This window comes from Salvia hispanica, chromosome 6 (assembly GCF_023119035.1).
Source record: "Salvia hispanica cultivar TCC Black 2014 chromosome 6, UniMelb_Shisp_WGS_1.0, whole genome shotgun sequence".
Lineage (NCBI taxonomy): Eukaryota > Viridiplantae > Streptophyta > Magnoliopsida > Lamiales > Lamiaceae > Salvia > Salvia hispanica.
Genome location: NC_062970.1, coordinates 35,475,456 through 35,492,103, shown reverse-complemented (window position 1 = coordinate 35,492,103; position 16,648 = coordinate 35,475,456). Strand labels below are relative to the sequence as shown.

The window sequence follows — 16,648 nt, the reverse complement described above, 5'->3', positions numbered from 1 at the left end:
GCGTAGAGGCCGTAGTTGTTTTCGTTTTCGGAGAGGAAATCAGCTTGTTGGGCGGAGGCTTTGTTGAAAAATTGGCTATCTCTTGCATGAGTGAGGAGTGAGGATGAGAGTGTGATAAGGAGTAGGAAAAGATAAAATTGATTGGTGGAGGCCATCTTAAGAGAGAGAATTGATAGTTTAGTGTTTTGATTGTAACGCTTGCTTCATTTATAGGGGGCGATTTCTATGCCTAATCCTTATTACAATATTTACTAGTATGTATTTACTGAAGTAGATGGATTGGGTTAACCATGCGTGGGTTTAGTGGTGTGGGGCATGAAAATACAATAGTATGAGGAAATACAATGCATGTGCCACTACATATATTTGTTGCATACAACTAACTCTTTACATTGTTATAACATTGTTGGGTCATAAATATAGCTCTAAACTTTTTCTTACCTCACTTCCATCAATATTAAATTTCATCGACTGTACTTGCCATATGCTCATTACTAAGGGTGTCGATGGTCATATTCAATCAGAAACAATTAATTCTGATCATGTGCACATTTTGTAAGTGTGTGTTATTTTTATAGCTAGAGTAGATCATGAATATGCTTTTAACATCTCTAGATTAAGTCGTTCCAGCAAAAGACCTTGTACACAATAAGCTATCAAAGTAAACATCGCATTATTTCAAATACAAGATTAAAAAAAATAAAAAGTTCAGGAGCGTTCCCTTTTCTATCAATTTAGTCATGATTCTGTGAACATTGATTTTTTTTTTATCATAAAGTAAACCACTATATCAGTACAAATACTCAAATTACTTTATCTTATGAGTGTGGGAATGGAAAAAACACAATACTTAAAAAATAACGTGGGAAAGCATAAACCCCAATGTTTTAACTGGTTGAATTAACAATACGTACTTAAAAGCTATTGTCTAAAACGGTTCTCTATGACCAGCATCAAACACCAAAGCATTTTTTCCCACCTCAAAGAAATGTGACTATATAAGAAGCAGTCCTACTGAAAGATGTTAGTATTCTGAAACTGCAGAACCTTCCAGTCGGCCCAGCCATGAAAACTCAACTTCTGACAGTTGAAGCAATGCACGAACCTTCCAGTCGGTCCAGCCATGAAAACTCAACTTTTGACAGTTGAAGCAATGCACGAACGAAACGCTAATGAAAGCTTTAATATTGGAAATATCCTTAAGATCTTCACAGGAAATGACCAAGGTAGTCCCTAATTCCAAAACCAAGATAGTCCCTAATTCCACAGCATTTTCCCGAAGATATGTCCCTATCGACTTCCTGGCAGTTGCCAGCTGATCATTTTACTGGACAAAAACGTGACTAGAGAATTTCATATGGATTAACATATTACCTCTATCCGCAAGGCCATCTCTGTTTCCAGCTAGCTAAATTGTGATAGTAGTAACATGCAAGCCATCATTACAGGGAAAACAACGAGAGATGATGCCTAATTGGCAGATTGAGTTAGCTTTGGGATAAATGGTAGAAACATTTTTGTGGCAAGCAGCAAAGCTTAGATGGGAGAAAGTTCAATAACATAATTAAGGAAAATATCGTACCACAAAAAATACAACCTCCTCGTGAGCAAGAGATGCAGTTAGTTCATGGCTCTCGATTGCATGTCTTACAAATCCTTGCAACTATAATTCAATACGTGTTAGTTTATAATAGTAACAACTAGGAGTAACAAATAAGCCAAAGGGCAATGCAACAAGGTTTTTCATATTCACAATCTTCTGTTGATAGTCAAGCTCAATTATATTCACTATTGGATTTCAATTAGGCAAATATTATGTGGCAAAATAGTATGAGCAAAAATTCGCTGAATTTTAAATATACTTCTTGAAGAAAGTAAATATCTGCAAAGATGCATCAAGAGCTAATAAATTAGTGGGACGTGTAGGTACTTTTTTGAATCAAGCTACAATAAACTATTGTTTTATCTTTTGTGAAGCAGTTAGCCTATTCAATTAACTCACAGTTAATTACTGAAATTCTTATTAACTTTAACAGAAAAGCCCACAAATCAACAATGTCCGAAACCAAGGCAGAACTGGCATAGAAAGTAAGGGGGCCAGTGAACTCCTTCATAAGTCATAACCAATAGTTATAAGCGGAGTTTTGACCTGGCTCCGGATCTATTATAAAATAAGTTATGCCAATGGGTTAGGTCAAGGTGATTTACATCAGTTTGAATTAGTTGAAATAGTTATAAGCTACCACATTTCAAGTCAGGACTCAGGAGCTGAATAAGTGTAAGGACACCTAGGTCCTAGATCAGAACAAAAGGAAAATTTTTGTGGAGAATATCCTCCAATCGCTCACACATACTATGCAACTAAACAGCAGAAAATTACCTACAATTTAACAATATATCATGTTAGTATGAAGCTTGCAAATGCAATTGAGCAGCAAGGAATAAAGTCAATACCTGATAATGGTAATGCTTCGCAGCTGCAAATGTCTGAAAGGCTTTAGATTTCAAACTAGAAAATATAGATCCATCTCGCGGGACATAAGGATCCAAGATCCCCATCAGTGATTTGCAAAAATCACTGTAAAGATTTATAAAGAACTACAGAACAAAGAGCATCATTCTCAACTTGCATATTCAGACAAAGAGGAAAAAGCGGGGAATGGAAAAGATTGAGACTCTACAAGCTAAACAGTAAAACTTTTGTCAATAGAACTTGACTAACAGTTCTGTGGAATTGGGAAGAAGTAGATCTTATAGATTAAATTATTAAGGAAACAAATAGTACCTTAACAACTGGGCATCTTTTCCAGAGTTCCTTTCTAATTTTTGATGTCTGCACCTGTAGGACAAATATGAATGTGCAATCGATCCATAAAGTTGTTTTTCATTATGTAACTGTACACACACCTTGCGAGAACAGGGACGAAATTCACAAATACCTCCACCATGTAAAGAGCCTGCTCAAATTTCTGAATTTGAATCCATTGTTCTGTTACAATTTGAGATGTCTGCACACAGAATCACGAATAAGGAGAGGTAAACAATGCTTATGATCTACTGACCAGATCCCTATATCGAAAAATTTGCCTCCTATCTATAATAGCATTTGACACCTATGCTGAACTGGAATAGCACATACAATCTCATCTGCTTCCATAGTTGAAGGCACAAGTTTTAACAATTTTTATAAGTACGAGTGTTCAACGAGAGCCAATTTTCTGTAAAAAGATGTGTTCATTCAGGGAAACCAAGTTATAACAATACTAAGAATGCAAATTAGATGCACTTGTCTCATTTGCCAACTGTAGGATTGCCATCATATGCATTCTAAACATTCTTGAAGGTTTATTAGACATTTTAGCACTCATTTTTTTGGATTCTTATAATTCACCTTGCTGAAATAAAATTGGAAAATGGCAGAAATGTCACTCAGAAATAGAGGATTTCATCTGCAAATAATTCACCTTGCTGCAATAAACAAGATTCTAATAAACCATAATGGACCAACCTCTTCAACTTGTGAAGCAACTGCTTCTAACCTTCTTTCAGCATCCAATGCTTTTTGCTCCAAATCGTAGATTTCAAAGTTTTTCTGACGAGAGGCTGCCCAGAGAAGTCTGACCTACATACAACACATTCATTTGATTCCATCTCCAAAACCATAAATCTAGCAAACTATTCTAAGTTCTAACAACTAGGATGCATAACATATCACTACTAGATTAAACAATACCTCTTCCTCAAGAGCACTGAGCTTCACATCATTACGCGACTGATCTTCCTTTAAATTGGACAGCTCGGTTTTTAGACGATCAATCTCTGATGAGAACTCCTCGATTCTCCTCTGGCAATCACCGAGATACTGAGTTCTGGCGTTTAGATCTCCAATTTTTTCCTCGAGTATGGATTCTGCAATTCAGAACTACAGCAGCTCAGTGACAAACCTTAATTTCAAATGAAGCATGATAAATCGCTCAACTATTGGAATAGAGAATACCTAATAGCGCGAATTTTAGCTTCGCCTCTTCCACATGGCACGCAATAGACTTTTTGCTCCCGTGATCGGAACAAGACGGCAGTGATACAGTAGCGGCCGGAGAATCGACGGCGTTGGATGCAGTTAGAGAGAGAAAGAAAGAGGCAAGAAGCAGTAATAACGATCTTGCCATCGCAGACTGAGTTGAGCAACTCCAACTGTAGCTCCGCTCGTCAGATTTTGTTCAGTATGTTTTGCCGAATTGAAGAAATAATTTTCTCCCATATCCATACCTTTTTCATTTTCTTTTTCTTTTCTATTTTCCCCTAAATGCGGCAATAGGGGTTCAAATTATTTTGACCATTTTCCCATAAACTTCAAAAATAGAGGTTAAAAATTATTTTCCCCAATTCTAAGTTTTCCTAATAGAATTGGTACTACATGAGTCGTCTGGAATACATAAATAAGAATTGAATATTTCTCAGTGATTTAGCTTTTGCACTTTGATATAGGAATTTTTTCTTTCTCCCATAATTCAGGAAGTTTGAAATATTCGGAACTTGCGTCAAAGCTAGCTTAAGTTCTGATCATTATTTTTGCGTCAAAACGTAAATCCTGATATATATGACACCAAACTCAACAATAACAGTGCATAATTTTTCCCTTACCAAAATAAATAAACAATAAAATTAAATATCCAAAAGTAGTGTAATCATGTTAATCAGTTTTTGACTAAATAATATACTCCGTAATTAAGCTACATGTAATATATCAAATGGGGATGGTCTAGATCACATCCTCTAAATATTATTTTTTCCTCCCTCCATCCAAAAAATAGACTATTTTTTTTTTCATTTTAGGTCATCCCATAAAATTAAACAAAGTCTAAATAAGGAAAGCTTTAAACTACTAGTAATAACGTAAACTTCGCAATCCACTAATTACTTCAACTACATTTTTTTCTTTTTCTATCTTATTTTATTAATTGTATATTAAAACTTTGATATATACAACTTTGTTAATTTTTAGGAGATGAAGGGAGTATTAAATATTATGACAACAAAAATTATTATTTAGAATTTAAACCAAATCGATGGTTTATCCTAAGAAATGCCTCTTTATCCACCGCTCATTCGAACAAAATTGTTGGCTGCAAATTTTGCTGGACAGATAGAAACAAGTTAACAAAAATTTCACTCCTTTTAGATACTATCGATCATAAATTGGAATTCATTTTTCCATTTTAGTCTATCAATAAATAGGAGTCATAATTCAACTACCTTATTCCATTCATATTTCATTAACTTTTTTTCGATCTACTTTTTTAAAACTCATGTCACTAAGAAATTGGATACCTAATGGCAGACGAAGGGACTAAGAATAGAGCCGCATATACAGACGGAGTAAGTAATAGTAAAATACAAACACACGAAAAAAGAAAAGAAAATGAATTATGGGCACTTGTAAGCTGGAAGATTAATGGTTTGTGAATAACGAACACGGAACATTATGGCTGTCTGATATAAGTATGATAAAACTAAAATTTACTGATTACCCATTAATAGTAATACCGTTCGAATTAATAAGAGATGTAATCAAACATATTTAGCTCGCAAATTACATTGGACATGAAAATCACACTTGACATAGAGTTAATACTATAATCATGCTTTCTAACAAAAACAAATTGCAACCAAAATAAATAAATAAAATGAAACTAAAAGATTTGGGATTTAATTAGTTATCATTTGGTCAAAATCACAATCTAAATGAAACAGCATGCTGTAACTGTGTTGATGGTGAGGAAACTTTGGACAAACTACTCCTATTAATATTATTATTACTACATTTGCTTTTAGTTTTCTCCTCTCTTATGAACACTCCCCATGCCATTGCAATGATCTAACACAGCACTTGAGCTCATTTCACACTGCTGTCTCTGCCTCTTTGTAGTATTTTTTCAGTTTCAATATGATAATCTAATTCCCACCGACCACTATTATTGTTTTATCATCCACTTTGTGAACCCTCAAATGAATTTTATATTTAACTTTATCACATTTAATTGAGTATTATTCAAAATTGAACCCATAATAAGCATTTGAGAGAAGCTTGAACTTGCATTATTTGACAGTACAAGCTCAATGCCATTCAGCTGCAATCGATGTCTAATGAATTTCTGAGGTATAATGTGGATTGTGGAATAATAAAAACTACTCCCTCCGTCCCAAAGTATTAGACCAACTTTCCTTTTTGGGATGTTCCAACATATTAGACTCGTTTCCTTTTTTAGCAAAAAGCATCTATCTTATTTTATTCTCCACCTACTTTTTTCTCTCTTCTCTCCCCTACTTTTTCCCTCTCTCATACTTTACTCTCTCCACTTTAACTATTTAAATATCAATTCCTTAAATCATGTGCCCAAAAGAAGTGAGTCTAATACTCCGGGACGGAGGGAGTATCATTTTTACATTGAGAATTAAGATCCTTGGCCAATGCTAAATCTTTAAGTAGTACTCCGTAGTATTTTTTGCAACCGGATAAATTCCACTCACACACAAAATATTCAAATTGACTAAATGTCTAAAACAAGCTACATCATCGTTTCCAACTTTATTTTTATCCTAACACAAACATAATAATCTACCTCTACCTGATTATCCATGTTTTGTAGAATCAATCTTGTCTTCTCTTTTTATTTTATCCTTATTCTATTTTATCCCTTAAAAATAATATTTTCCACTTCAGAAAAAAAACTTTTCCACATACTATAAAAGCTCTCTCACTCCAAAAAAACTGACTTCCCACTCAAAAAACAAACCCACCGCCACAAAAATGCATCACCTCAACCGCCGCTTCCACCTCCTCCTCATCCTCATTGTTTCTCTCGCCCCCTCCCTCTCCCTCACTCTCTCTCTAAACAAAGAAGTCCTCTACCTCCAAAAGGCGAAGCTCAATTTCGACGATCCAAATGCCGCCCTCTCCAATTGGAACCCCCACGACGAAACCCCATGCAAATGGAACGGCGTCGTCTGCGACTCCTCCTCCTCCGTCGTCTCGCTCGATCTCTCCTCTTCCAGCCTCTCCGGTCCCTTCCCCTCCGTCCTCTGCCGCCTTCATCGCCTCTCCTCCATCTCCTTTTACGACAATTTCATCAATTCCACGCTCCCTGACGACGATCTCGCCGATTGCCTCGCGCTCCAGCATCTCGATCTGGCGCAGAACTACCTCACAGGCGCGCTCCCCCGCCGGATCTCCGAGCTAACGAGATTGCGGTATCTCGATTTGAGCGGGAACAATTTCTCCGGCGGAATTCCGGCGAGCTACGGAACCTTCCAGAAGCTCGAGGTGCTCGCATTGGTGGAGAATTTGCTGGAAGGGGTAATTCCGTCATTTTTAGGTAATGTTACGACGCTAAAGATGTTGAACTTGTCGTACAACCCGTTTTCGCCGGGTCGGATCCCGCCGGAGATAGGGAATCTGACTAATTTGGAGGTGCTGTGGCTGACACAGACGAGTTTAACCGGCGAGATTCCTGACTCGCTGGGTCGGCTCGGTAGGCTTGTTGATTTGGACCTTGCTTACAACGAGTTGTCCGGTTCGATCCCGCCTTCGCTGACTCAGCTGAGGGCTCTGGTTCAGCTCGAGCTGTATAACAACTCGTTGAGCGGCAAGTTGCCAAGCGGCGGGTGGTCGAATATGACGGGGCTGCGGCGGCTCGACGCGTCGACGAATGAATTGACTGGGAGAATTCCGGTGGAGCTGTGCGAATTGCCGCTCGAGTCATTCAATCTGTATGAGAACAATTTGCACGGCGGATTGCCGGACGTGATTGCTGAGTCTCCGAATTTGTATGAATTGAAGCTTTTTCGCAACCGGCTGTCGGGGGAGTTGCCTTCCGATCTCGGTAGAAACTCGGCATTGTGGTGGATTGATGTTTCGACTAACAATTTTTCAGGACGGATTCCGGAGAGTTTGTGTTACAACGGCGCTCTCGAAGAGCTGTTGCTGATTGAGAACTCCTTTTCCGGCGAAATTCCGGCAAGTCTCGGCGAGTGCCGGAGCTTGCTCCGTGTGAGGTTAGGGCACAATAATTTATCCGGCGACGTACCGGCCGGATTTTGGGGGCTTCCTCACGTGTCATTGCTTGAGCTGATCGGGAACTCGTTTTCCGGCGGAATTGCGAAAACTATTGCCGGAGCGTCGAATTTATCTCAGTTGATTCTGTCAGAGAATAAGTTTTCAGGCAATCTGCCGGAGGAGATAGCATTTCTGGAAAACCTATTGGAGATTTCCGGCAACGACAACGAGTTCTCCGGTACGTTGCCTGTCAGCGTGGTGAATCTCAGGCAATTAGTGAAGCTCGATCTTCACAACAATGCGTTTTCCGGTGGATTTCCTATCGGCATTGATTCATGGAAGAAGCTAAATGAGCTGAATTTAGCAGACAATCAATTTCATGGTGAAATCCCGGGCAAAATTGGGGAATTATCCGTTCTAAACTATCTGGATTTATCGAGAAACAAATTTTCCGGCGAAATCCCTGTTTCATTGCAGAATCTGAAGCTGAATCGTTTCAATTTCTCGTATAATAATCTCAGCGGCCACATTCCTTCAGATTACGCCAAAGCCATGTACAAAGACAGCTTTATTGGAAATCCGGGTTTGTGCGGAGAAATCCAAGGATTATGCAACAGCGAAGATATAAAAAACAAGGGCTACATTTGGTTTATCAAAACACTATTTGTTCTAGTTGGAATTCTACTCATATTTGGCGTAGTTTGGTTCTATATCAAATACAAGAAATTCAACGATGTCAAGACAAATCTCGAAAGTTCAAAATGGACGTTGATGTCTTTCCACAAGCTGGGATTCAGCGAGAGTGAGATATTGGAAGCTCTGGATGAAGACAGCGTGATCGGGACAGGGGCGTCGGGGAAGGTCTACAAGGTGGTGCTGAGCAACGGCGAGGCCGTGGCTGTGAAGCGGCTGTGGGGACCGTCAAAGGCCGGCGACGACATCGAGAGAGGGAGCATTAGGGATGATGGTTTTGATGCAGAGGTAGAGACTTTGGGGAAGATCAGGCATAAGAATATAGTGAAATTGTGGTGCTGTTGCACTACAAGAGATAGTAAACTCTTGGTTTATGAGTACATGCCTAATGGAAGTTTAGGCGATTTGTTGCACAGCACAAAGAGTGGGTTGTTAGATTGGCCGATCAGGTTTAAGATCGCCGTGGATGCCGCTGAGGGGCTGTCATACTTGCACCATGACTGCGTCCCTCCGATCGTCCACCGTGACGTGAAGTCGAACAACATATTGCTCGACTCCGAGTATGGAGCTAGGGTTGCTGATTTCGGCCTGGCCAAGGTGGTGGATGTTGCTAGTGGCAAGGGCACCAAGTCGATGTCTGTCATCGCCGGTTCGTGTGGCTACATCGCCCCTGGTTAGTCCGTTCATATCCAATGCCATATTCGTAACTTCACTTTTTCCCATATGAAATAAATGTGAAACATTTTATATGAGTTGTGTAATTACTTACACTTTTATTATGTGTAAGTTCAGTTTTAGGTGCCATGGGAGTCGTACATAAATCATACTACTAATAACCTTTTATGATAATTGTTAAAATAAATAAACTAGCATGAAATATGTGCAAAGCAGGGCATATGCAATGTAGCAACACTAATTTTGTTATTGGATTCTATCTCAACAATTTACTACTAATGGTAGTTACTATATTTACACTGTCATCAATAACTAACTAAATCACCATCTTCCACTTCAGAGTACGCTTACACGCTTCGAGTGAATGAGAAGAGCGACGTCTACAGCTTTGGCGTAGTGATTCTTGAATTGGTGACCGGGAGACTCCCTGTGGATCCCGAGTTTGGTGAGAAGGATCTGGTGAATTGGGTGTGTTGGATGTTAGATCAGAAGGGGGTCCTCAGTGTGATCGACCCAAAACTCAACTCTGGCTACACAGATGACATCTGCAGACTGCTCAACTTGGGGCTGCTCTGCACAAGCCTGCTCCCGACAAAACGGCCCTCCATGAGGCACGTGGTGCAGATGATGCAGGAGATCGGGTGTAGGAGCCTCCACAAGAACGTTGTTAAACAAGTGAACTGACGCCCTATTACTGAGGAGATGGCTCGAATCATGGCAATGTGACATGATGGATTGGGATTAGATTTAATTGCTATATACATCTTGCAACTATTTTTTTTCAATATTGAGAAGTATAGAGCCAAGAGATCATACTAGTTGTGACTGAATCGTGCTTTATATTCTTTGCCACTTAAAATTCACTGTTAATTGGCAGTGACAGTGAGAGCTATACCAAACCAAGGTGATATTATATTTCATCCATTTGTTTTCAGTTGTTGAGAATGATGAATAGATGCCCTTCAATGATGATATATTAATAGTATTGTATTGTATAGTATAAATTGTTAAGAGTGATGGAGAGTTTTGAACCACCAGTTGGTATTCATTAATATTTAAATACTACTATATTAATGAAAGAATGAAAAATGGATTTTTGAAGGGTTACTTATTATCGATAATGCATATTAAGTGAGATTTGAAGGCCAAAAAAGAAGAATGTAAAGACTTATGGAGAATCCTATTGGTTGCTTTGAAAATGAATGAGATCGATTACTATATGAGGATTCTTTGAAAACTCCAATTATGCATCTTACTGCTGAAATCACAATAAAACTACAGAGTGAGTCTTGTTTACAAAATTATTTGTAATTTTAGTTACTCCTTTTAACTTTAGATCTGTTGCAAATCAGATTCAGTTTTAAAATCTCTTCTAAGTTCTAAGTACGGCGGAAGTATAAATCCAAAATTTGAGATTTTAAATGTAATGATTTCTTATGGATTATGATTTATGGGTGGTGTTAGTGATGTAAACGATTCGAGAAATTAATTTTGGAGGGCCCGTGTTCTTAAAGAAGACCCGGCCCGTAGGGCACTAATTACCCGACAATATACATGTCAAGGCACAGAGTAGTGGGCCTGAAATGTAATTAAGCCCATTAAACACCTGCATTCGGTCTGGGCCACATTTTCTAGTCTACTCTGAGGGGCCCAACCTCTTGGACTTGAATGTAGTACAGCTTTGACTAAATAACAAATAATGTTACTAGTATTTTACAAATTGCATATTAAAACCTATGCTACTCTTACTTTATTAACGAAAAAGAATATTAATTACTTAGCGTTTAAAACAAAAAGTCATCGATGATTAGTTTTCTTTTTTTCCCATTTAACTTTTTTTTTGGAAGTACAAAATGTTAAGCCTATCTTGATTACAACTAAGATCGCCGCTTGTGCAGAAATGAGTAATACATAAACAATAGAATTAAAAATATAACCATATCTCGAAACACAATTACAAATTAATGAAATGATATTCATTGGATTTATTGATCTAATCATCTTTTGTGGCAATATTTTTTAAATACTATAGAAAATATATAGGAGTATGATAGTAATTAGTAACATACATATGGTGTAGTACTTGGTAAACAAAATAAAATGTATACAATTAAACTGCAATTGAAACATCAAAATTGGGTAGAATTAAAGCTTATTCGAATGTAGACAAGCGAATCAATTCAAGAATGTAATTAAGTAGGGCAAAGAAAAATATAGGAAATGAAAGAGAAAGATACTTTGGTTTGGAGAAGAAGTGTACGCCAAGAAAACAACTAAATACAAGTCATGTTTGGTATAATCGACCTGTTTGTTACTTTCACATTAGTTGGTATGTACGTATAATTTCACATTTTATCTACACATGGAAATTGGAATGGAACAAACTTTTGTGTTACTCCACCTTCACATTGCCCTCTATCTCTCTCAAACTTCTTAGGTAAAAAAAAAAAAAAAAAGAGTTGAAACGTCCTTCGATCATTTAAGAACCAGTGTTGCCTCATATCCACTCTACCTCCTTTTCATTTTATTACTCATTTTACAAAATAAATATAAGTGGAAGACATATTAATTAGTTCATGACTAGATTTATAAATTCTACTTAAATTTATTAGTATTACCATAAAGTAGGTATTGATGTCTGTAAAAGTTATAACTATATATCAATATTATTGATGTCATGTACACTATTACTCCTACTATACTAGAAAAAACCAAACTTGACGTCCAAGCGATCGACCTAATTGTTTTTTCTACTAAATATTCATTCTGTTTCCTATCTCTCTCCCTCCATTTATGCTGACTTGAAAACAGTTGGTTTGCATGATTCCTTCTGCAGTTGCAAAAAGTGTTGGTTCACTAATAACATGTTTCATAGCAAAAATTTTGAAATTTTCTCTTCTTAATTAGTTCTTACTAACTAGGAGTATTTTTTCTTGTTTCTTGATAGAACGTCTCTGTGAGAGGAGACCGAGAAAAGAAATTAAAGCCCGATTTCGGATGGGCGTAAGAGCTGCAGGGAAGAGAAATGACATGGTCTAATAGTGATGAAGAAAACAACATAGCCACTTCAACAACTCATCAATTTCGGACACTAATCTGCCCTTCATGCGGCCATACCATTAAACTACAAGACTATAAGGTTTTTTGTTATTTTCTTCTACTATGTATACCAATTCTTCAATTGCTAGATAACTACATTGGATTTATTTATATATTTTAGAGTAGTGGGATTCAAGATTTGCCTGGGCTGCCAGCTGGGGTGAAGTTTGATCCATCTGATCAAGAAATTCTACAACATTTGGAGGGAAAAGTGATGTCTGATACGAGGAAGATGCACCCATTAATCGATGAATTTATTCCAACTATCCTTGGTGAAAATGGGATTTGTTATACTCATCCAGAGAAGCTACCAGGTATAGTACTATTTATATTATTGAAACCTTTATTGAATTGAATCAATTAATCCTATTTTGTTGTCACATCCTCTATATTCACACCACAGCGAAACAAATAAATCCATTTCTATCATTTACGTTTCTTTTCAAACATGTTTTCATTTCTTTAATACATGTTTATTTTTTTATAAAAATATAAAATTTTTACACGGTACACATGACGCAAGTCGATAAATTAGGGTTGATCTATGCAAGACACTTACTCGAATTTGCTATTTTAAATGACTTTTGAAACACTACAATTACTCAAATTTTCAAGTCACAAAATTTATAACATGTCATTGATCAGTAATCGATGTTTTAGCCAAACATGTGAAATAAACGCCGTTTGAAAATAAACACCAACATTGTAGTTGCAAAAGAAATTACTAAATGTGGCATTATAATTGCAAGATTTTTAAAAATTGTGTAAACGTTACCAATTTACACAATCCCGCTGTTATAAACGTGACATTTAGTAAGGACGAATTTTTTGTAGTGTATTATTTGGGCAACTCTTGATAATAAAAATGCAAACTAATTTTCTGTCTTCGGCGTTGATCGAAGGAGTAAGCAAAGACGGCCAAGTCCGCCACTTCTTCCACCGACCCTCAAAGGCGTACACAACCGGGACCCGGAAGCGGCGGAAGGTGCACAACGCCGACCCCGACTCATCCTTCGGAGGCGGCGAAACAAGGTGGCACAAGACCGGAAAAACCCGGGCCATCTCCGCGGCCGGAAACATCAAAGGCTACAAGAAGATCCTGGTTCTGTACACAAACTACGGGCGGCAGCGGAAGCCGGAGAAGACGAATTGGGTGATGCATCAGTACCACTTTGGTGAGAGCGAGGAGGAGCGAGATGGCGAGTTCGTCCTCTCTAAGGTATTTTATCAAACACAGCCCAGGCAATGCGGCTCCTCCGCCAAGGAAGACGCCGTCAAATCGGCCTCCGATTATTACATTTCATACCAAAATGTCAACAGAGACGGCTCAACTCCGGTGATTCCGAATTTGGTTGTGAATGGTGAGAGATCGACGTCGTTTATTCGGTTGCCTTCGGGTGGAAGCAAAGGGAACTGAAGTAAAGATAAAGGGGATTTGTGTTTTATTTCTTGATTAGGTTAATTAGGGTTTTATCACTTTTGGGGTAATAACTTAAGATTCATGCGATCAAAATGGCGTAAAGGTGATGTGTGGAGTTTTGAACTATAAATAGTTTTTGAGATTATTGATTTCATCATTTATTTTTATTAGTATAATGTTGCATGGATCGATTAGTATACGTATTAAGGTAGGAAAATGAGGTGTTGTATATTTCAGTGGGACAACATAAATAAACTTGTGACTGCTGCTGAATTATTTCGTGAATTCTACGTTTAATACCACTACAAAAATATGGTGTTCATCTAGGATCCTAAAACGGAGGGGGCGATATAAAATTTATCGAAAGCTAACGGAGGGGGAAGGGTGACGTCAGAAGCTATCAGAGGAGGCGACAATGAAAAATTCAAGTCCAGATCCATGGCAGCAGGTCGTCGTGGAGGGGCAGTAGGAAGTAGTAAATACTCCATCTTTTGCTAGCAGGAATAATAAAATTGGCCAAACTTGGATTTCTTTAAAGGGCGTATTAGGAAATTCAACGGGATTCGCTCTGGTAATCTCTTCTCCGCCTAAATCCCAAAAACCCTACATTTCTCGTCGGCTTTTTCGATCGTCAGAAACTGTCAATACAACATGTCCGCCGTTGCCGCCGCCAGAACAGTCCTCCATTCCGCCGCCACATCAACTCGCATTGCCTCGGCGAGACAATCCGCCTCCATTTTCAGGTTAGTTTCTACTCATAGCTTACCTCCTTTAATAATCGCACTTTCATCACTAGGTCTCAGAAATTGACACCTAAATTATTGCAATTAGATCTCCTGCAGAAACTAGCAGCTTCACCGGAGCTTCAATTTCTCCGCACCTCGGTCAATTCGGGAATTTAGATGGAAGAAACTTCTCAACTAAGACGAGGAAATTTCGATTTCAGCGCAGAATCGATATGAAACGAAGCACTTCGGCTACAGGAATTGTGGAAAGGATAGAGTACGATCCTAATCGAACTTCTCGGATCGCTCTAGTACGATGGGAAGGCGGAGCTCTCCAAGGAAAATCCAAGGCGGCGGAGGATATCACGCTGCCGGCGAAGAGTCTCGAATCCACTGTCGCCCCAGCCAGCGGCGCGTTCAACTTCTCCTCCCTGCCGGGGTTGCTGGATGACAGAATCTCAGCTTACTCTTCTAAAGGAGGAAATAAGCAAACTGCAAAGTTTACATATGTAACGGTTGGAGTACCTTCGTCGAAGAGCTGCTTTAGTGAAGGTTCGAGAAGCAGAATTACTAACGGGAAGGATGTTATCGTCTCTGCTTTCTCTACAAAGGCCAAGGGAGAGAATGCGGGTATATCTGATGGTTTCCCAAGGATAGCGGTGGCTGGGTCGAGGCCGGCTTACTTCGTTTTGGGAGAGAAAGAGGAAGTAGGGGGGAAGGGTACGTTCACTCTTGGAGAGGTACACAACTGGAAGAAGGATAGCGCCCGATGGATGCATAGGATCAAGCGTAAAGGGGCAGTTTCGTGGTCTAGTTTGATGGGGCAAGAGAAATTAGGGCTTAAGGGATTGAAGCCGAGGAATGGTGGCAAGGCAAAGACTGGGAAGCTCGGTGATGATCGTGTTCCTGTCACTTATATCATAGCCAGTCATCAATTGGGAGAGGGCAACTTGGTGATGAATTGGTCCGGAGCTTCTAGTAGCAGCTCGTCTCAATATGGTAATAGATCATACTAACTTTGATTGCAAATTGAGAGCTGAGTAGAAGAAATAACAAATGCCAATTTTGCTTGTGCTTTGGTTAAGCTTTCTAGTTGAACCTATCTTTATATGAGGGTAATATACAATGTTTTAGCACTTCCTTATTGCCTTGTGTTGCCATTTCTCTGTTGCCACTGGGGAACAATCGTGGAGCGAAAGCAAAGATTGTGTTGGCCGCTTCATCGTTCTCTGTTTCTTCTCGTGGTAACTGTATTTTTTTCTTGAGTTCCCTTTCATGGCGTGGATGGTTTGGCATTCTGACCAAATGCTATGGAGTAGGGGGATTACTGATATGCTTGATCTAGTATGGATGATGGGTTAATTCAACTGGAATGAGTGGTTATATAAACGCTTTGCAGTCTTGCAACTGTTGAGGTGAATGTGATTTATGGTGTTTCTTTTTTATGTTCTCTGAGTTATGGTTCTTGAATCATCTATGGAAGTGTTGGTGCATTAGTTTTTAGAGTCTAAAACTAGTGCTTAATCTTGTAGAATGTGGCTTTCATTGATTTTTGGTTTATTTTAGTGTCTAATCATGTTTATGAAACTCGATTCAACTTTAAAAATCACATTTTGTTAACTTGGTCTTCGATGGATCATCCTGGCACGTTGTGTACATCAATTTGTTATGATGGACTGATGGTGTATGATGACTGTGGATCATCCTGGCACGTTGTGTACATCAATTGATTGTCAAATGCCAAGATTTTAGCAGATTTTCTGTGTGAACAAAGATTCTAGTTTTGCAACTTTTTACAAAGGTTACAGAGTTCTTTATCATATGTGGTGGATTTATGGGGGAGAGGGTGGTCGTCGTTCCACCCATTCAGGGAGCTTAATTATCCCTTATTATGAGCCGGAGCCGGAAAATACTATGCCCTCTCTTCCTCTTGTCCAGATATATTGTTGTTCAATACATGTCGTCTAGTAGAAAAAGTTA

The 16,648-nt window shown here is 38.5% G+C and overlaps 4 protein-coding genes across 6 annotated transcripts; 3 read left to right on the top strand and 1 right to left on the bottom strand.

The window, feature by feature from the left end:
- Nucleotides 1-790: 790 nt before the first annotated feature.
- On the bottom strand, nt 791-4,290 carry LOC125192466. Of its 3 annotated transcripts, XM_048090045.1 has the most exons (9): nt 3,998-4,274; nt 3,734-3,909; nt 3,509-3,622; nt 2,940-3,008; nt 2,786-2,839; nt 2,455-2,598; nt 1,583-1,663; nt 1,375-1,470; nt 791-1,301 (listed from the first exon to the last, which is right to left on the bottom strand). In XM_048090045.1, exons 1-8 carry the CDS (start codon nt 4,167-4,169, stop codon nt 1,405-1,407), a joined length of 876 nt encoding a protein of 291 aa, XP_047946002.1. In that variant the 5' UTR covers nt 4,170-4,274; the 3' UTR covers nt 791-1,301; nt 1,375-1,404. The 3 variants fall into 3 exon arrangements, with proteins under 3 accessions (XP_047946002.1, XP_047946003.1, XP_047946004.1); XM_048090046.1 differs by lacking the exons at nt 791-1,301; nt 1,375-1,470; nt 1,583-1,663 and adding an exon at nt 2,262-2,380 and having other exon boundaries at nt 3,998-4,288; XM_048090047.1 differs by lacking the exons at nt 791-1,301; nt 1,375-1,470; nt 1,583-1,663 and having other exon boundaries at nt 2,461-2,598; nt 2,908-3,008; nt 3,998-4,290.
- Nucleotides 4,291-6,802: 2,512 nt separating this feature from the next.
- LOC125192871 (receptor-like protein kinase HSL1) lies at nt 6,803-10,344 on the top strand. Its single transcript, XM_048090540.1, has 2 exons — nt 6,803-9,422; nt 9,765-10,344. The coding sequence occupies exons 1-2, from the start codon at nt 6,812-6,814 to the stop codon at nt 10,106-10,108; spliced, it is 2,955 nt and encodes a 984-aa protein (XP_047946497.1). The 5' UTR covers nt 6,803-6,811; the 3' UTR covers nt 10,109-10,344.
- Nucleotides 10,345-12,136: 1,792 nt separating this feature from the next.
- Nucleotides 12,137-14,228, top strand: LOC125194032 (NAC domain-containing protein 73-like). Its single transcript, XM_048092031.1, has 4 exons — nt 12,137-12,271; nt 12,372-12,563; nt 12,645-12,837; nt 13,426-14,228. The coding sequence occupies exons 2-4, from the start codon at nt 12,450-12,452 to the stop codon at nt 13,938-13,940; spliced, it is 822 nt and encodes a 273-aa protein (XP_047947988.1). The 5' UTR covers nt 12,137-12,271; nt 12,372-12,449; the 3' UTR covers nt 13,941-14,228.
- A 256-nt stretch (nt 14,229-14,484) lies between these two features.
- On the top strand, nt 14,485-16,173 carry LOC125194031 (60S ribosomal protein L2, mitochondrial-like). Its single transcript, XM_048092030.1, has 2 exons — nt 14,485-14,686; nt 14,775-16,173. The coding sequence occupies exons 1-2, from the start codon at nt 14,595-14,597 to the stop codon at nt 15,682-15,684; spliced, it is 1,002 nt and encodes a 333-aa protein (XP_047947987.1). The 5' UTR covers nt 14,485-14,594; the 3' UTR covers nt 15,685-16,173.
- The last annotated feature ends 475 nt before the right edge of the window (nt 16,174-16,648 follow it).

What these genes read in the sequence shown, in the direction of transcription:
- LOC125192466 (XM_048090045.1), bottom strand. Translation starts at nt 4,169, where the DNA reads ATGGCAAGATCGTTATTACTGCTTCTTGCCTCTTTCTTTCTCTCTCTA. An exon ending in AGGCTCTTTACATGGTGGAG is followed by an intron (nt 2,840 to 2,939) that starts GTATTTGTGAAT and finishes TTTGTCCTACAG; the next exon opens with GTGCAGACATCAAAAATTAG. An exon ending in CGAAGCATTACCATTATCAG is followed by an intron (nt 1,664 to 2,454) that starts GTATTGACTTTA and finishes ATTGAATTATAG; the next exon opens with TTGCAAGGATTTGTAAGACA.
- LOC125192871 (XM_048090540.1), top strand. Translation starts at nt 6,812, where the DNA reads ATGCATCACCTCAACCGCCGCTTCCACCTCCTCCTCATCCTCATTGTT. An exon ending in GTGTGGCTACATCGCCCCTG is followed by an intron (nt 9,423 to 9,764) that starts GTTAGTCCGTTC and finishes CTTCCACTTCAG; the next exon opens with AGTACGCTTACACGCTTCGA.
- LOC125194032 (XM_048092031.1), top strand. Translation starts at nt 12,450, where the DNA reads ATGACATGGTCTAATAGTGATGAAGAAAACAACATAGCCACTTCAACA. An exon ending in TTAAACTACAAGACTATAAG is followed by an intron (nt 12,564 to 12,644) that starts GTTTTTTGTTAT and finishes TATATATTTTAG; the next exon opens with AGTAGTGGGATTCAAGATTT. An exon ending in TCATCCAGAGAAGCTACCAG is followed by an intron (nt 12,838 to 13,425) that starts GTATAGTACTAT and finishes CGTTGATCGAAG; the next exon opens with GAGTAAGCAAAGACGGCCAA.
- LOC125194031 (XM_048092030.1), top strand. Translation starts at nt 14,595, where the DNA reads ATGTCCGCCGTTGCCGCCGCCAGAACAGTCCTCCATTCCGCCGCCACA. An exon ending in CAATCCGCCTCCATTTTCAG is followed by an intron (nt 14,687 to 14,774) that starts GTTAGTTTCTAC and finishes TATTGCAATTAG; the next exon opens with ATCTCCTGCAGAAACTAGCA.